Source organism: Triticum urartu, chromosome 3, assembly GCF_003073215.2.
Source record: "Triticum urartu cultivar G1812 chromosome 3, Tu2.1, whole genome shotgun sequence".
Classification (NCBI taxonomy): Eukaryota; Viridiplantae; Streptophyta; class Magnoliopsida; order Poales; family Poaceae; genus Triticum; species Triticum urartu.
Genome location: NC_053024.1, coordinates 129,871,086 through 129,891,518, shown reverse-complemented (window position 1 = coordinate 129,891,518; position 20,433 = coordinate 129,871,086). Strand labels below are relative to the sequence as shown.

The window sequence follows — 20,433 nt, the reverse complement described above, 5'->3', positions numbered from 1 at the left end:
AGAACAAGATACTACTGAACCTCGTAGATCAACCAGAGTAAGATCCGCGCCAGAGTGGTACAGTAATCCTGTTCTGGAAGTCATGCTACTAGATCATGATGAACCTACGAACTATGAAGAAGCGATGGTGAGCCCAGATTCCGCAAAGTGGCTTGAAGCCATGAAATCTGAGATATGATCCATGTATGAAACAAAGTATGGACTTTGATTGACTTGCCCGATGATCGGCAAGCCATAGAAAATAAATGGATCTTCAAGAGGAAGACGGGCGCTGATAGTAGTGTTACTATCTACAAAGCTAGAATTGTCGCAAAAGGTTTTCGACAAGTTCAAGGTGTTGACTATGATGAGATTTTCTCGCTCGTATCTATGCTTAAGTCTGTCCGAATCATGTTAGCAATTGCCGCATTTTATGAAATCTGGCAAATGGATAAACAAAACTGCATTCCTTAATGGATTTACTAAAGAAGAGTTGTATACGATGCAACTAGAAGGTTTTGTCGATCCTAAAGGTGTTAACTAAATATGCAAGCTCCAGCGATCCATCTATGGACTGGTGCAAAAATCTCGGAGTTGGAATATACGCTTTGATAAGTTGATCAAAGCATATAGTTTTATACAGACTTGCGGTGAAGCCTGTATTTACAAGAAAGTGAGTGGGAGCACTACAACATTTCTGATAAGTATATGTGAATGACATATTGTTGATCGAAAATAATGTAGAATTATTCTGCAAAGCATAAAGAAGTGTTTGAAAGGAGGTTTTCAAAGAAAGACCTCGGTGAAGCTGCTTACATATTGAGTATCAAGATCTATAGAGATAGATCAAGACACTTGATAAGTTTTTTCAATGAGTACATACCTTGACAAGATTTTGAAGTAGTTCAAAATGGAACAGTCAAAGAAAAGGTTTCTTGCCTGTGTTACAAGGTGTGAAGTTGAGTAAGACTCAAAGCCCGACCACGGCAGAAGATAGAAAGAGAATGAAAGTCATTCCCTATGCCTCAGTCATAGGTTCTATAAAGTATGCCATGCTGTATACCAGATCTATTGTATGCCCTACCACTGAGTTTGGCAAGGGAGTACGATAGTGATCTAGGAGTAGATCACTGGACAACGGTCAAAATTATCCTTAGTGGAATAAGGATATGTTTCTCGATTATGGAAGTGAAAAAAAGGTTCGTCGTAAAGGGTTATGCCGATGCAAGTTTTGACACTAATCTAGATGACTCTAAGTCTCGGTCTAGATACATATTGAAAGTGGGAGCAATTAGCTAGAGTAGCTCCATGCAGAGCATTGTTGACATAGAAATTTGCAAAATACATGCGGATCTGAATGTGGCAGACCCGTTGACTAAGATTCTCTCACAAGCAAAACATGATCACACCTTAGTACTCCTTGGGTGTTAATCACATAGCGATGTGAACTAGATTACTGAATCTAGTAAACCCTTTGGGTGTTGGTCACATGGCGATGTGAACTATGGGTGTTAATCACATGATGATGTGAACTATCGATGTTAATCACATGGTGATGTGATCTAGATTATTGACTCTAGTGCAAGTGGGAGACTGAAGGAAATATGCCCTAGAGGCAATAATAAAGTTATTATTTATTTCCTTATTTCATGATAAATGTTTATTATTCATGCTAGAATTGTATTAACCGGAAACATAATACATGTGTGAATACATAGACAAACAGAGTGTCACTAGTATGCCTCTACTTGACTAGCTCGTTAATCAAAGATGGTTTATGTTTCCTAACCATGACAAAGAGTTGTTATTTGATTAACGGGATCACATCATTAGGTGAATGATCTGATTGACATGACCCATTCCATTAGCTTAGCACTTGCGTTTAGTTATGTTTGCTATTGCTTTCTCATGACTTATACATGTTCCTATGGACTATGAGATTATGCAACTCCCGTTTACGGAGGAACACTTTGTGTGCTACCAAACGGTCACAACGTTAACTGGGGGTGATTATAAAAGTGCTCTACAGTGTCTCCAAAGGTACTTGTTGGGTTGGCGTATTTCGAGATTTAGGATTTGTCACTCGATTGTCGGAGAGGTATCTTCTGGGCCCTCTCGGTATGCACATCACTTAAGCCTTGCAAGCAATGCAACTAATGAGTTAGTTGCGGATGATGTATTACGGAACGAGTAAAGAGAACTTGCCGGTAATGAGATTGAACTAGGTATTGAGATACGACGATCGAATCTCGGGCAAGTAAACATACCGATGACAAAGGGAACAACGTATGTTTGTTTTATGCGGTTTGACGATAAGATTCGTAGAATATGGTAGGAGCCAATATGGGCATCCAGGTTCCGCTATTGGTTATGACCGGAGACGTGTCTCGGTCATGTCTACATTGTTCTCGAACCGTAGGGTCCGCACGCTTAAGGTTTCGAATGACAGTTATATTATGAGTTTATGAATTTTGATGTACCGAAGGAGTTCGGAGTCCCGGATGAGATCGGGGACATGACGAGGAGTCTCGAAATGGTCGAGACGTAAAGATCGATATATTGGACGACTATATTCGGACATCGGAAAGGTTCCGAGTGGTTCGGGTATTTTTCGGAGTACCGGAGAGTTACGGGAATTCGCCGGGAAGTATGGGCCTTATTGGGCCATACGGGAAAGAGAGAGGGGCTGCCTAGGGGCAGGCCGCGCGCCCTCCCAGCCTAGTCGAATTGGACTAGGGGGAGGGGCTGCACCCCTTCCTTGTTTCCTACTCCTACTACATGGAAGGACTTCCCTAGTTGGAACTAGGAAAGGGGGAATTCCTACTCCCGGTGGGAGTAGGACTCCCCTAGGGCGCGCCATAGAGAGGGCCGGCCCTCCCCTCCTCCACTCCTTTATATACGGGGGCAGGGGGCACCCCATAGACACACAAGTTGATCTTCGTGATCGTTCCTTAGCCGTGTGCGGTGCCCCCCTCCACCATATTCCACCTCGGTCATATTGTAGCGGTGCTTAGGCGAAGCCCTGCGACGGTAGAATATCAAGATCGCCACCACGCCGTCGTGCTGACGGAACTCCTCCCCGACGCTTTGCTGGATCGGAGCCCGGGGATCGTCATCGAGCTGAACGTGTGCCAAGAACTCGGAGGTGCCGGAGTAACGGTGCTTGGATCGGTCGAACCGTGAAGACGTACGACTACATCAACCACGTTGTGCTAACGCTTCCGTTGTCGATCTACAAGGGTACGTAGATCACACTCTCCCATCTTGTTGCTATACATCACCATGATCTTGCGTGTGCGTAGGAAATTTTTGAAATTACTACGTTCCCCAACAGCGCTCTCACCGTCTTCCGTACGCCCGCCGACTGGTGGGACCCGTCGTCCCTGGGTCGTACCGGCAGGCCATCGTGGGCATAGGACTCCGCCCACTTGGCTAACGTCAGGGCCGGCATGGCAACAGTGTCGCGCCGGGCGGAGATCTCCGCGGGTACGGCGTACTGTGGCCACGCCTGCCCTTGGAAAAGGGTGGGAGTGGACCTTACTGTGGCCACTCCCCGTCTCGTCCCTCTTTATGAGGGCATGGGGGTTGTTGGCGTCGTGGGCCGGCTCCCCATGGCCGGCTTCTCTGGAAGTCGTCAGTCAGGAGTCGGCTCATCCTGAAGTCGTCCTCGGGACTCAACCGCGAGTGGGCAGTCGGCTGCCTCGCAGCCGACTCTCAGAAGGCGGCTTTTCGTCCTGGGGTTTTGAGGGGTGCAGCCTGCCCCGATGTCTTGAAAGGTTCTGGGCCTGGGTTAGCCTACCCGTGGCCCATTACTCCGACAAGCACGTATCCGGAAAGCATGGTGGGGTCACGCTCTTTCGCCTTGGTCTGGTACTGCACCCTGCACAAGCCAATCATTCCAATCCCATGGGTTTGCTTGTTGTCAACATCAGCACATTTCAGTGATCAACTGGTGGGGCAAATTTGACAATTTTGACCTCGAGACGAAATCAATTCACAGAATGAACTGTCCGTGAAACTATTTCACAGCACTGACCCTTTTGTGTAGCGCCCGCCACGCAGGCGCCACACACTACGGTGCAACGCCCCAGCTCTGGGGCGTTGCACGCCAGTCCACCGTGGCAGCCCTTGGGCCCGCACCCAGCAGTGCAACACCTCCGAGCCAGGTGCCACACATGTAATGTGCAGCTCCTAGCGCTCGGGTGCTGCACTGTGACTTATCCAGCGGCTGGGCCCACTCCCCCCCCCCCACACACCCCAACCCGAGCTTTGCCCCCTCTCCCACTCTCTCCTCCTCTCAAATCCTCTCCCAAATCTTGCAAATTTGAAGAATTTGTCCGTGGATTTTGAAGTCAAACCCTCCCTCAAGGTAATCTTCTCCGATCCCTTTGTTTTGATCCAAGTAATGCTAGTTTGGGGAAACCCTAATTTGCAAGCAGAGAGCAAACACTTTGTTTACAAGCTACAGCCGCTGCAGCGCCTAGCCTGGAGGCGCCGCGCTGAGCAGTGCAACGCCTAGCTCCAGGGCATTGCACTGCTCAGTGTGGCGCCTTGAGGCTAGGCGCTGCAGCGGCTGTAGCTTACAAACGCTTTGTTTGCTCTCTGCTTAGCTCATCCCAGGCGTGCAACGCCTCAGAGCTAGGTGTCACACTGTACAGTGCAGCGCCTAGCTCTGAGGCGTTGCACGCCTGGGATGAAGCTACAGCCACTGCAGCGCCTAGCTTGGAGGCGCCACACTAAGCAGTGCAACGCCCTGGGGCTAGGCGTTGCACTGCTCGGTGTGGCGCCTCCATGCTAGGCGTTGCACTGTTGTAGCTTGCAAACTTGGTCATTTTCAGGCACATTACAACATTTCCTAAAATAAGCAGTCAGAAACTTTAAGTTCACATTTCAGTCACGGTTGAACATTATTAAGACAACAAGTGCAACATAGAGGATCAAGTTCAACATTGCTAAGACAACCACTCCAAGTTCAACATAACTAAGACATACAAAGAGGATCAAGTTCAACATAAAGCTACCACAACTCCAAGTTCACCGACATAACAAGTTCCTACAAGCTACCACCACTTCAAATTCAACATTACAAATAGAGGATGATGGCTGGTTTCTAGGAAGAGCTAGTTACAAATAGAGCTAGTTCCTTGAGCGCTTTTTGGCTGCTCCCCCCCTCTTGCTGGCTAACTTCTTCACCTTCCTAGGAAGAGGAACACGCTCCCGCTCCGGCTCAAGTTCCTCCACGTCATCGACATCTTCATCCAAATAGTCATCCAAAGCCGCCATCTGCGAGGTGCCGACCGTCCTTTTGCCTCTTTGGGTGAAGTCTTCAGGTGTGTACTTGTTGATTCCCGTCCTAGGCTTTAACCTGTATGCAGACCTAACCTGGTACGTCCCCAAGGTCATATCATCAGCAACCTATGCATCAACAAAAGATATGGAAAGACCGTGTGTGAGGATATAGTTAGCAATGCATCAACAATTGGATATATATGCTCATGTCATACTTCTTGGGTGACCACACCCACATCATCATCCTCCAAATGATCACCATGGCCTTGCCTCGAAGCGGGATCTGATGGTGTCGCCGACCTAGACTGTTCTGGTGATACATACTCGGGGTCACGACAACCGAAAAGGTTTGATAGCCACCTTAACTTTTGGCCCTGGCGCTGCAACATGTACAAGTGAATGAGACATGAACGTAGCAACACATGCTAAGTGCTAATTTGAAGGAGATGTGAACCTTGATGAATGCTCGAAGTGCACCTTCCCCATCGCTTTTGCCAGCCGGGGTTGTTTCAAGAATAGTCTCGGTCTCATCAACTGCTTTCTTGATCTGGGCACGCTATGAACAGAAATGGTATTAACGTGTTAGGCAAGCGAAGATGTGAATAGTGTGAATGAAAATCAAAGAGGGCAAATACCACAAAGTTCATCATTGGAGATGAAGGGATCACTGAGTTGCCTTTCCTGACTAATGTGTTGTACTGGTGCTGGGCTACCTCATCAAAAACAGTGGGTTCTTCCAAAATCTTCTTAGCATACGTCGGCTTGCATACCTCCACACGGGTACTTGCAAGAAACCATGTGAGATAGTTGTTGAACGTGATCGGGCAGTGCTCACGAAGCTGGACTCCTTTTCCAGCCCTAGCTTGCTCCACACTAAGTACAAACTGTACGACATACTTTCTGTGATGCTTGTCCCAATCCTTAATCTTCCGCTGCCTTTTCCTATCCAACCTGCAAGTTAGAAACATAATATTAGTAGCATCGAAACCGCCGAGAAGCTGCTAAGTGCTCAAGGTTAATTATATTTTACGCGTGTAGCAACTTGTCCATGTCCTCCCACTCCGGCGGATGTGTCTGGAACAAATCAAACTGACGGCGCACTCGATGTGGGAGGTGAAGCTCAACCGCCCAGTTGCATATGAGTGGGCACCGCATACGCCAGAGATCCCTATCCCTAGTGCACATCGGATATAGCCTGAACTCTAAAGGGTTACCAAAATTGTCTCCTGTTCCATACGGCTCCCATATCACCTGCAAAATGGGATAGAATGCAAAATTGATATCGACTTGCAATAGAAGCATCATAATCACTTATGCAATGTCAATTCACCTGCTCAGGCGTGATCGCGTCAAGCTCGCTCTGGTACAACTTGTACATGACCGGGGGATCATCTGTCGTCTCATTTAACACATCCCACTTGTAAGCCCAAGTGGGTCGCCGTAGTGGGTCGCCTTTGTCGTCCCAATCATCGTACTTCACGGTCTTCGAACGTCCAACCGGAAAACGCTCCCAGCTCCATATGGAAAGTGCGAGCAAACAACCACCAATACCTCCAGATGACCTACAACAGGCTTCGTCCAACTGCACATAAAAGAGAACATGGTTCAATTAAGAGCAAGATCGCATTCATAATGTAGCAATGAAGTGAAAAGGAAACAACTTCATACATGTCTATACAAGTAAGCCACTGTCGCCGAACCCCAACTCCAATTGCTATCGAAGACGGTCAACGCCTTCAGCCACATCCATGGAGCATTCTTGCATGTGCCATCAGCAAACATAGTCCTGGATATCACGTACCACATGTAGACACGAGCATATGTCTTGACCGTGTCCTCATTAGCTTCCGGTGGGCAAGTACCAAAGTGCTCAGTAATCCACGTGAAAGTAGCACCGGCTACGACTCTTTCCTTCTTCTTGTCTTTTGCTGCTGGTTCCGGAGGCTCCGGAGGAACCATACCGATAAGGGCATACATCTGCGCGCGCCACCCATCGGAATCGGTGCTCATACATAGAGGATTCCCATCGATAGGAAGACCAGTGATCATAGCAATATCCTGGAGCGTCACGGTCATCTCCCCGGTCCGAAGATGGAAACTATGTGTCTCCGGCCGCCAATGATCAATAAGCGCGGTGAATGCTGGAGCATTGTTGGGTGGCGTCGACCGTCTGACCATATGAATGAAAGGGAGAAGTCTTGTCTTCCTTACATACGGTGTGTATCGCTCATCATAGAGCATCCACCCAAGGGTGACCCCGTGAGAACGAAGCTTCAGAGGTACAAGCTCCTACAAACAAAGAATTCATAACATTGCATATGGGGCATTTGTGTTTGAAATAAATACGAAATTCATAAAACCGGCCACTTTCATTATTGCCCGCTGCTCCACCGCCATAGGGTACGACCGGTGTTGTTTGTCCCAGTGATCACCGAGAAGCCAAACCATCCTAACAATTTTGAAAGAAAGCTTTCTTGTCAACACGATTATCTTTTGAATACAAATAAACTAAAGTACGCCTACTAGATGCAACCATACCAATCTATGTATCCAACCATATCAAATCAAACAAAACTAATAAACTAGGGTTCCACAAATAACTAGGCCTACTTCATACAAATAACTTTTCCATAAACTATGCCTACTTCATACAAATAACTCTTCCATAAACTAAACTAGGATTCCACAAATCAAACAAACAAGGGTTGTAATACATGCAAAGTTCTAATACATGCAAGATTCAAATCTAATCTAATCAAACAAGGATTCCCCAAATCTTCAAAATATCATATTTTCTATGGATAGAAAGAAGGGGATCGGAGGAGAGTACCTTCTAGGATGGATTGGTGAAGAAATGCACGGACCAAATCGTCGGATCTGAAGAATTTGGAGAGGGGATTGAGAGGGGGAGAGGAGGAAGCCGCCGGCGCCGTTGCTTCTGTAACTTGCAACTGAACGAATTGGGTGGGGTGGGGGGAGGGGGAGCGGGCGGCTGGCATCTAAGTCACAGTGCAGCGCCCGAGCGCTAGGCGCTGCACATTACATGTGTGGCGCCTAGCTCGGAGGCACTGCACTGCTGGGTGCGGGCCCAGGGGCTGCCACGGTGGACTGGAGTGCAACGCCCCCGAGCTAGGCGCTGCACCGTAGTGTGTGGCACCGTCGTGGCGGGCGCTACACAAAAAGGTCAGGGATGTGAAATAGTTTCACGGACAGTTCATTCCGTGAATTGATTTCGCCCAGAGGTCAAAATTATCAAATTTGCCAACTGGTGGTGCTAGAGCAAATATTTACCTCTGGCCGTCGACCCACGTCTCGGTGACCAGTGTTTCGCCGGGGTAGACGTGCAGCAGGAACCCGGCCGAAAATGTTCTGCACCGCCGCTGGGTCCCCGTTGCAGAACGACTTGGGCCGCGAACCCCAGAATGCAGAGGCCGTGCTGTATTGGACGAGTGAATCTGCAGAGGTTATCATCAGATGAAGTCTTCCGAAGGTAACCTGAGCTTTTTCAAGCAGCGTTGTTAGAATACTGAATACTTTCTATGTTAAGATTGGTGGTGAAATCTATTTTAATGAACTCCAAACCACCGACATGGACATTAGACTTGCAAGTGGTGCTTTTAGAAAACCTTATGGTTTTTTGCCTGATGTTTATGTTGTCACTTTTAGAAAACCTTATAGTATTTTGCCTGCTGTTTATGTTGTCCTCTGTACTTTCACTTACCCGGTTGATTTTTGTTGTCATGGAAGTTCCCGATGATGATTTTTGTTCAATTATCTTTGGAAGACCTTTCTTGAACACGGGACAATATCAGGTGGAAACCACATATTCAGTGGAAGCATGAAAACTTGAGCATAGGCTGTTGGATCTTGTATCTATGGACTAGATTCAGCCATAACTGCTACATGCAGTTTTGCAGAAAAACGCCTGTTGCCAGCATTCTATTTTACACATAACCCCCTATCGATTCCAAGTATTACAACAAGTCTGCACATGTCCCCACGTACACCTGTGCTTCTCCATATATGATCCCCATATCACAGCTAGCTTAATTCGATATTTGATATCCTAATAGCGTTTAGATTAGAATCATAATATAATATTGAAGTCTGCCCAGTTCCTTGCAAATCCAAGTAGAACAGACAACAGCCAAAACCATTGCCCAGATCATTTTCGTCAACCATAATCAAAACCATTGCCTAGCTCCAGAACACACCTGCACTTCGCACAGCACATTCCAACAATTGAAATCATTGTTTAAATAATAAACTTAAAGCAATCAGGTCAGTTGCACACAGTGTCATTATGCAGCATCAATCTTATTCAGTCACTTAAGATAATGCTTTACTACAGTACAAAGTTACAAAATAGAGCATCACTAACTGATGGCAAATCTGTAGCTTTATACATCGATCAGTCATAGAGCACATAGCTAGCTAATAACTTGCATAAGTCTAGCGCCAATAGCTAATGGCTCCAGTACACTAGATAAGATCACAATGCCATAGTATATTAGTCCTAATAACTTGCTGAAGCTAGTGCCACCAAGCAACCTGGAACAAAAAAGTTCAATTGGTCAGGGCACTAGGAAAAATAGCAAGAAATTATACCTAATTTTTTGAAACGAATTTCAAAACAAATCTACAAATATAGATACATCAATGTGTTGTATTTATTAGCAAGCAAAATTTTAGAAGTATTCTCTAAACTAAGTCCAAATGAATGTACCGTAGTCATGTTAGAAAGAACATTCAAATGTTAGGAATACCTAATCTCAGCTCACTTCCCCAATCAATTGCAATATAAATTAAAACTGATAGCTAACATCATTCATACAATTTTCCTATGCTCAAACAGTTTCAACTCCTTTCTTATATCCCAGCATATCACACAAAAGTCTATAAGAAGTAATGATTTCCTTCATTTAATAACTATACACTAATAAATATGCCTAGAACAACCATCATGTTGTACAGTATTGTCAAATTAGCATGATAGGACATACCTGTTGCTGCATTAATATAACAACTACATACCAGATGAATTAGACTTTACCAACTTCCTCAAGACGAAAATCTAAACTGAACTTGCTGGATCTTGGTTTGCGTGTACATTGATCTTGTGTGCCCAGTTTTTCAGTGTATAATTAGTTCTTTGATCATGGACTATGCATGCTGGAAATATGTGTTTTTTGCATTACATAAACTGAGAGTTCAAGTGTTCTACATTCCAGTTGGTGACAGATTCTTGTGATAAACGACTGTGTACGTGGTTGCTTTATGGCTATATCTAGTGTAAAAAGTTTTCTGGATATGCTTATTTTCAGATCTACAGAGAGGCTACTGAAACTGCTTCAGTTGAGGAAAAAGGCTTTGTAGATCCTGTTCAGAAGGCTAATCTTGAAAGAGACAACCAGAATCCACGACCTTGTCCTCTATATTTCCTTGGCAAATCTAGCCCAACTAGAAGAGAATATGGCACATCATAGAAGATGAACAATGTGATAGAAATCCTCATACCTTCGGACCTGGATCCAGTACCAATTCGATGGGGAGCGCTCAGAGGAGGATTGGCCCGGTGCGCCATACGTCGGAGAGAGAGAAGCCAGCTGCCGCAAACGACAGTGGGCCACCGGCCGGAGAGGAGAGAAGGCAGCCGCTGGAGAGGAATTAGTCGCGCCGGTCGCCGGTCGCCGGCCGTGCGCGGAACGAGGGCGTCTTGTTGGCCGAAGCCCGATGATGATTTTTGTTTCAATTAATCTTTGGAAAGACCTTTCTTGAACACGGGACAATATCAGTGGAAACCACATATTCAGTGGAAGCCATTGAAAAAACTGAGCATAGGCTGTTGGATCTTGTATCTATGGACTAGATTCAGCCATAACTGCTACATGCAGTTTTGCAGAAAAACGCCTGTTGCCAGCATTCTATTTTACACATAACCCCCTATCGATTCCAAGTATTACAACAAGTCTGCACATGTCCCCACGTACACCTGTGCTTCTCCATATATGATCCCCATATCACAGCTAGCTTAATTCGATATTTGATATCCTAATAGCGTTTAGATTAGAATCATAATATAATATTGAAGTCTGCCCAGTTCCTTGCAAATCCAAGTAGAACAGACAACAGCCAAAACCATTGCCCAGATCATTTTCGTCAACCATAATCAAAACCATTGCCCAGCTCCAGAACACACCTGCACTTCGCACAGCACATTCCAACAATTGAAATCATTGTTTAAATAATAAACTTAAAGCAATCAGGTCAGTTGCACACAGTGTCATTATGCAGCATCAATCTTATTCAGTCACTTAAGATAACGCTTTACTACAGTACAAAGTTACAAAATAGAGCATCACTAACTGATGGCAAATCTGCAGCTTTATACATCGATCAGTCATAGAGCACATAGCTAGCTAATAACTTGCATAAGTCTAGCGCCAATAGCTAATGTCCAGTACACTAGATAAGAACATCACAATGCCATAGTATATTAGTTCCTTAATTAACTTGCTGAACCAGTAGTGCCACCAAGCAACCTGGAACAAAAAAGTTCAATTGGTCAGGGCACTAGGAAAAATAGCAAGAAATTATACCTAATTTTTTGAAACGAATTTCAAAACAAATCTACAAATATAGATACATCAATGTGTTGTATTTATTAGCAAGCAAAATTTTAGAAGTATTCTCTAAACTAAGTCCAAATGAATGTACCGTAGTCATGTTAGAAAGAACATTCAAATGTTAGGAATACCTAATCTCAGCTCACTTCCCCAATCAATTGCAATATAAATTAAAACTGATAGCTAACATCATTCATACAATTTTCCTATGCTCAAACAGTTTCAACTCCTTTCTTATATCCCAGCATATCACACAAAAGTCTATAAGAAGTAATGATTTCCTTCATTTAATAACTATACACTAATAAATATGCCTAGAACAACCATCATGTTGTACAGTATTGTCAAATTAGCATGATAGGACATACCTGTTGCTGCATTAATATAACAACTACATACCAGATGAATTAGACTTTACCAACTTCCTCAAGACGAAAATCTAAACTGAACTTGCTGGATCTTGGTTTGCGTGTACATTGATCTTGTGTGCCCAGTTTTTCAGTGTATAATTAGTTCTTTGATCATGGACTATGCATGCTGGAAATATGTGTTTTTTGCATTACATAAACTGAGAGTTCAAGTGTTCTACATTCCAGTTGGTGACAGATTCTTGTGATAAACGACTGTGTACGTGGTTGCTTTATGGCTATATCTAGTGTAAAAAGTTTTCTGGATATGCTTATTTTCAGATCTACAGAGAGGCTACTGAAACTGCTTCAGTTGAGGAAAAAGGCTTTGTAGATCCTGTTCAGAAGGCTAATCTTGAAAGAGACAACCAGAATCCACGACCTTGTCCTCTATATTTCCTTGGCAAATCTAGCCCAACTAGAAGAGAATATGGCACATCATAGAAGATGAACAATGTGATAGAAATCCTCATACCTTCGGACCTGGATCCAGTACCAATTCGATGGGGAGCGCTCAGAGGAGGATTGGCCCGGTGCGCCATACGTCGGAGAGAGAGAAGCCAGCTGCCGCAACGGAATTAGCCGCGCCGGTCGGTCGCCGGCCCTGCGGGAACGAGGTCGTCGTGGTGGGGTTGGCGCAGTGGGCCACCGGCCGGAGAGGAGAGAAGGCAGCCGCTGGAGAGGAAATTAGTCGCGCCGTCGCCGGTCGCCGGCCGTGCGCGGAACGAGGGCCGTCTTGTTGTTGGCCGAAAGCCCGATGATGATTTTTGTCATTATCTTTGAAGACCTTCTTGAACACGGGGACAATATCAGGTGGAAACCACATATTCAGTGGAAGCATGGAAACTTGAGCATAGGCTGTTGGATCTTGTATCTATGGACTAGATTCAGCCATAACTGCTACATGCAGTTTTGCAGAAAAACGCCTGTTGCCAGCATTCTATTTTACACATAACCCCCTATCGATTCCAAGTATTACAACAAGTCTGCACATGTCCCCACATACACCTGTGCTTCTCCATATATGATCCCCATATCACAGCTAGCTTAATTCGATATTTGATATCCTAATAGCGTTTAGATTAGAATCATAATATAATATTGAAGTCTGCCCAGTTCCTTGCAAATCCAAGTAGAACAAACAACAGCCAAAACCATTGCCCAGATCATTTTCGTCAACCATAATCAAAACCATTGCCCAGCTCCAGAACACACCTGCACTTCGCACAGCACATTCCAACAATTGAAATCATTGTTTAAATAATAAACTTAAAGCAATCAGGTCAGTTGCACACAGTGTCATTATGCAGCATCAATCTTATTCAGTCACTTAAGATAATGCTTTACTACAGTACAAAGTTACAAAATAGAGCATCACTAACTGATGGCAAATCTGTAGCTTTATACATCGATCAGTCATAGAGCACATAGCTAGCTAATAACTTGCATAAGTCTAGCGCCAATAGCTAATGGCTCCAGTACACTAGATAAGATCACAATGCCATAGTATATTAGTCCTAATAACTTGCTGAAGCTAGTGCCACCAAGCAACCTGGAACAAAAAAGTTCAATTGGTCAGGGCACTAGGAAAAATAGCAAGAAATTATACCTAATTTTTTGAAACGAATTTCAAAACAAATCTACAAATATAGATACATCAATGTGTTGTATTTATTAGCAAGCAAAATTTTAGAAGTATTCTCTAAACTAAGTCCAAATGAATGTACCGTAATCATGTTAGAAAGAACATTCAAATGTTAGGAATACCTAATCTCAGCTCACTTCCCCAATCAATTGCAATATAAATTAAAACTGATAGCTAACATCATTCATACAATTTTCCTATGCTCAAACAGTTTCAACTCCTTTCTTATATCCCAGCATATCACACAAAAGTCTATAAGAAGTAATGATTTCCTTCATTTAATAACTATACACTAATAAATATGCCTAGAACAACCATCATGTTGTACAGTATTGTCAAATTAGCATGATAGGACATACCTGTTGCTGCATTAATATAACAACTACATACCAGATGAATTAGACTTTACCAACTTCCTCAAGACGAAAATCTAAACTGAACTTGCTGGATCTTGGTTTGCGTGTACATTGATCTTGTGTGCCCAGTTTTTCAGTGTATAATTAGTTCTTTGATCATGGACTATGCATGCTGGAAATATGTGTTTTTTGCATTACATAAACTGAGAGTTCAAGTGTTCTACATTCCAGTTGGTGACAGATTCTTGTGATAAACGACTGTGTACGTGGTTGCTTTATGGCTATATCTAGTGTAAAAAGTTTTCTGGATATGCTTATTTTCAGATCTACAGAGAGGCTACTGAAACTGCTTCAGTTGAGGAAAAAGGCTTTGTAGATCCTGTTCAGAAGGCTAATCTTGAAAGAGACAACCAGAATCCACGACCTTGTCCTCTATATTTCCTTGGCAAATCTAGCCCAACTAGAAGAGAATATGGCACATCATAGAAGATGAACAATGTGATAGAAATCCTCATACCTTCGGACCTGGATCCAGTACCAATTCGATGGGGAGCGCTCAGAGGAGGATTGGCCCGGTGCGCCATACGTCGGAGAGAGAGAAGCCAGCTGCCGCAACGGAATTAGCCGCGCCAGTCGGTCGCCGGCCCTACGGGAACGAGGTCGTCGTGGTGGGTTGGCGCAGTGGGCCACCGGCCGGAGAGGAGAGAAGGCAGCCGCTGGAGAGGAATTAGTCGCGCCGGTCGCCGGTCGCCGGCCGTGCGCGGAACGAGGGCGTCTTGTTGGCCGAAGCCACCATCTCCAGATCTCCTAACCCTAGTTGTTGATGGAAGAAAATTGAATCGGGATAGCTCCATGGATTAAGGCACGGGATGGCTCAGCTTCCGTTAGGATAATGTACCACCGTACATTAAGATTACGGGGTTGTTTTTGCAGTTTGTACATCTTATCATCTCACACCACACACTCCTATCCAACGGCACAGGATGAAGTTTTCATGCTTCCACTGAATATGTGGTTTCCACCAGATATGTACTCCTTGAACACTGCAGTGGCTAAAATTGATTGCAAGAGAGAGGTGGTTTCTCTTCGTTTTGGAAAAGAAGAAAGAGAATTTCACTTCTCTAGGTTTAAGAATCATCATCAATCACGTGAGTACGATAATGGTGAGGATAAAACAATAGAATAACTCGCTGCCATTTACTTCGGGACACCAGAAGATGAGCTCGAAAGAAGTCTCACGGGATATGAACTAAGCCCCAAAGATCCTAGTAAGATGGAAATAGATCAACATCTAAATCAAGAGTCCACAATTGACGAGAAATTTGAGGTGCCTAAAAAGAAGGGAGATGAAGGACTCCCTCCTTCGGAACTCAAGCCTTTACCAAAAGAAATGAGGCATGAGATTTTAGATGAACACAGTACTGCAGGGTCTGGGTACTACGGGCGTGCGTTGCGTGGTAGAGATGATCCAACGGTTGTGGTCCTTTGCATCAGACGGCATGCAAGGCGACTGAACCCGTGCGGCGGATCAGTCGGATGGCGCCTAGCATCCGCCTACACTACTTCTGTACAAGTGTGTGCTTTTGGGAGTTTACCGCTCTGTACATACTATGCTGATGAATAAATAGCAATCAATCCAGTGCTGTTGTACAACTCCGGAGTATGCAGCGTTTCCCATATTTTTGCAATGCTCTTTCACAACGGACCACTGACAAAGAAAGTAAGTACCACATCATAAACCTAGTGATGATAATGTACCAATCAGATCATGGGTTCCTTATTGGAAGCTTACATGGGAGAAACATGCAAAGTCAGACTTCAAGTGTGCTAGGTTCTTTCGAAAAACAGCAAAGTCCAATGGTTCTACTTTTTGCCCTACTTTATAGTCAACAATATTGGGAAGACAACACATAGAGTTTGTGAGAGATCTTGAGACACCAATCTACTCTTCCTGGACATCGTACTCGTCATCGTCGTCGTCGTTGTCGTCATATTCATCAACATCCTCGTCATCTTGAGTAGTAGTACTTTTACGGCGGAAACTGTCCATCTCGTACCTCCCGTCATCCTCGTTGATGAACTCCAGACCATACACCGCATCTCTGTGCTTCACCACCAACCAGCGAAGCAGACGGTCCTCCTTGTTTAGATAGTGCAGTTCTTGAGTAAAGGAAGGTGGAACCATCATGGTCATTTGCAAAAGTTGACCCTGAAACCACAACAGCAACTTCAGCAAATCAGGAAAGCAGGAGACCACACCCACAATACTAGTGGCAAGGTAAGATGGCAATGACCAACAGTTGGAATATAACATTACTTAACCAGGAGTGCATAAGAACAATTCTCAAATACACGATGCATTCTGTGTGCCTCCCAACTGCTTTGGTCAACTCTTTTCTAGGGGTGCTGTACTTTACTTTTCTCAGTGTTTGATCGAAGGTTTTATCAAAGAGTAGCGGGAAAATGGAATATTTACACTTGCATTCTCAGGGTGCTGCATTTCAGTTTCTAACTGTTTGATTGAAGGTTTTATCGAAGAGTTGTGGAGAAAAACATTTTTACACCCACACTGCTACTGGGTCCATCACAATTCGGTACTGGTGGAAAGCTACAACCTTAGTCAGACTGATATAACAGTCACTGTGGTAAAAAAATGACGAGTTATTTCAAAACAAAGACGGAACTACAGACTTCAAAAGAAGAAGACGTGATAACACGAATATACTGGAGACATGTGTTCACAATTTGTCAAACTTACATTTACTAAACACACACCAAACAACCAACCACTGTCAATTATTCAGTAACTCACAAACTAATCTCCCATAAGAAGTGTCGAGGTAATTGTAGAAGGTAATGACTAGCTGTCGGAATCAATTTTAAGAAGTGCGGTTGCATCAGAAGATACACTTAACACAAATACATGGTGTATAAGAGAGAAAGGATAGCCTGTAGATGAAAGAAAAACCATAACCTCAATAACAGTAACTCGGAAGACTGTAGTGAAAGGAACTCGGGAAAGGCATAATAGTTCTAAAGTTTTGTTCAAGAAATTAACAATATATTGTTTTGTTACACTCAGGAATAGTCTTTGTGACATTGATCGGCCCTTCTCTGCTTAGATGCTTGTGGTGAATACGTTGCCGGGTCTCAACCCGAAGATCGACAAAGCAGCCTCCTCGCGATCAAGAATTTTAGAGGTTGAGGTCTCGCAACATGTTCCAGATGAGCATCCTGTCTGAGACAGGCTGACCACACTGCAAAGATTGTAACGATGGCAGGTGTGCTCAAGCAATGGGAAGAGTAAAACGTGTTCTCGATGTAGAATAAAGCCCTTGAGCGTGGTATTCGGCTGCACGACAAAATCAGGGATCTCCAAGGATATGGAGTAGAAAAAAAGAATAGGTGCTGAAACCTTCTTCTGTACAAAGAGTGTTCTCATGGTCAGCCTCAGAAACATCAATATGATAAGTAAGCTCAAACTTGCCGAGAATAACCTTGAAGAAGCAACATCACTTCCAGTGATTTGGGGTCCAGGAAAACAGGGACGTGAGTGCTTATGTTGGCGATCTGAATCGCCCAAGAAATTAATACAACTGCTTGGGACAAAGAACCATGTGTGGTAGTGGAGGTGGGAGAAGCAGGGCCGTCAGCTAAGCTGAAGCTTATGGCTTATGGAGGCAGTGGTATGTAAGCAAGCCCGGTTGGTGAGCCCGCCGGAACTGTGGTTGGTGGCCAACGTGTAGCAGCCAGAAGGATCGTAGAAAGGGGCGAGCAGAAGGGCAATGCTACCATTTCATGACTCACATCACTTACCGACTGACCATTTTCCCCAAGGTTACTTCTAAACCCCAGAACATGAAAGATCTCAGTGTTATACCCTTCTATTCAGTACTCGGAGCAAACAGATCACAGCATGCAGCATATCTCTGCGAGCCACCCGACCCGTGGAATCCTGAGGTTCCTGAGTCACGTAATAACACTAACTACGATCAATAGAATGATCTGAACCTACACAATTTACCCGCTAGAGCATTCTATCGAGCAAGCACCCACAAACATTCTAGCAGCCGACGGCCAACCCTATTTGGGCATTTCGTCGAGCACGTCAAAGGCACCACACACACACCGTCAAGAACCAAAACGCCAAAGGCCGAAACACTCATACCAACTTAGGCATTTCGTCCTACACGCATCAATCTAGCCAGACGACTCAGATCGTCACCAGTCCGCTCTGTCACAAGGCACTACGGTTGAGGAGTACAAATAAAGAGCGGCGGATCGGGGCGGACCTGGAAGTGGCGGCCGTCGAGCTTCCTGATGCCGTAGCCGAGGTGCACTTTGCCGAAGGATTTGAGCTCGGTGACGACGCCGTTGCGCTGGTAGGCGCGCGCCGCCACCCGCGCCACGAGCTCCGCGATGGCCTCCTTGGTCACCATCGGCTTGACCATGAGCATGCAGTCGTACAGCGGCATCTTGCCCGGAGCTCCTCTTTCCCTCTCCCTCGGCGAGCCTGTACCTCGCGCTCGCTGGCTCTTCTCCCACCACGCCGCCGCCGCGCCGCCGCTCTCTTCGACGATCTCGGGGACCCGGACTTGGGGAGGGCAGGCGGTTGTTTGGGCTTTTCTACCTCTGGACCGGGAAGTGCAGACAGGTGCAGTGGCATAGACAAATGGCCCAGCGCGGAACCAAAATGGACCGAGAACTCGGCTGCTGGCGGCGGCCCAATAACGAGCGAACCTCTCTCGCTCGATCACCTCGCTCGGTCGAGAAATAATTTCTCAAAAGAAAAAAAAAACTCGCTCGGTCGGTAGGTTGAATGGCAGTATTTTTTTTTTAACATCAGTACATACGCAAGCGCTCATATACACGCGCATACACTCATCTATATAAACGCACACACGCACATCCTACCCCTATGAGCATCTCCAAAAGACTAAGCCGGCATATCATCTTAAGATTTACGAAGTCACCGTAGGCGCCTCGTCTTCGACAGGAACGTCTCCTCCCACTAAATGCACATCGACGAAAATCCTGAAATAAATCCAGAAATAAATGCGAGCACCAGGATTTGAACCCTGATGGTCTGGGGATACCACAGTCCCTCTAACCATCCAATCACAGGTTGAGTCGCAGTATCTTGAGGCGATGATGTTGAAGCTTGGTTTTAACCAGGAGTATGTTAAGGTGGTCATGGAATGGTCAGGTCAGTTTAGTTCTCTCAGTATTATTCCATGCAGAAACTTGAGGAGTTTAAACCATTTAGGGGCATTCGACAGGGAGATCTCATATCCCCCTACCTTTTCATCAGGCCTCCGCGGTTGCTTCTTCGTGGCGGCGGATGACCAAACAGTGGGGTTTGGCAGAGATCAAGCGAAGGTAGTGGAAAGGGAGCCTCTCACACAAAAACAGTGATGGGAGTGCCCAAATGTGCGGGCTCCAAATGATTTTTTTAATGGGCTGGGCGTGTTAGAGTCCGACATGACGGACCTCTGAATGCCCATAAGCCTTCCATATGTGTAGTTCCAGTTTGTGTTATTTTGGACATCTGAATCGATCCAAACACTTATGACGATATCCGTGTCGAAGTTGTCCTTAAAGAGTCTGGATGCCTAGCCAGCATAAGGTCCCAAATATACACATGTTCGTAGTCAAAAACAGAATGTTCGGTTTCAGTTATAAGAACTGCTCGGTTTTTACTAAAAGCCTAAAATATATACAGATGCTTGTGTTATGGGCATTCTTCTGCTATGACAAGGGAAAAGGTAAAATTATGTTCTGATGCGTAGTTTCTCTCATGTCTCTACCTTGAGGTCATTATTAAGGGTGTCTCCAACGCTGATCTTGAAATCAGACACCATATCCACATATCGGTAGGGACCAATCCGCGAACAGTGATGCGGCAGCCGGTCATTCAAAATTCGCCACAAACATCTAGTCGTTTTTAATGTAAATTTAACAAATCGAACAAGTTTAATTCAAAAATTTTACATAAAAACGGATGATATTTACCTAAACCGGTTGTGAGGTGGACAGGGTACCGCGTTGGATGGCAAAGCATGTTCGGATAGCGTGGCCCAGAAAAAGGCGGGCAGTTTGAGGTCAGCGGTGGAGATGCCCTAAGCACGAAA

The 20,433-nt window shown here is 44.9% G+C and overlaps 1 protein-coding gene and 2 long non-coding RNA genes across 3 annotated transcripts; all 3 read right to left on the bottom strand.

Annotated features, from left to right (window-relative positions):
* Window positions 1-9,569: 9,569 nt before the first annotated feature.
* On the bottom strand, window positions 9,570-10,876 carry LOC125548168. The gene is made up of 2 exons (XR_007300916.1): window positions 10,786-10,876; window positions 9,570-9,819 (listed from the first exon to the last, which is right to left on the bottom strand). It is a non-coding gene; the product is annotated as an uncharacterized LOC125548168 (long non-coding RNA).
* A 2,727-nt stretch (window positions 10,877-13,603) lies between these two features.
* Window positions 13,604-15,214, bottom strand: LOC125548167. Its single transcript, XR_007300914.1, has 2 exons — window positions 14,820-15,214; window positions 13,604-13,853 (listed from the first exon to the last, which is right to left on the bottom strand). It is a non-coding gene; the product is annotated as an uncharacterized LOC125548167 (long non-coding RNA).
* Window positions 15,215-16,023: 809 nt separating this feature from the next.
* On the bottom strand, window positions 16,024-18,935 carry LOC125543273. Its single transcript, XM_048706570.1, has 2 exons — window positions 18,595-18,935; window positions 16,024-16,511 (listed from the first exon to the last, which is right to left on the bottom strand). Exons 1-2 carry the CDS (start codon window positions 18,775-18,777, stop codon window positions 16,245-16,247), a joined length of 450 nt encoding a protein of 149 aa, XP_048562527.1. The 5' UTR covers window positions 18,778-18,935; the 3' UTR covers window positions 16,024-16,244.
* Between the last annotated feature and the right edge of the window lie 1,498 nt (window positions 18,936-20,433).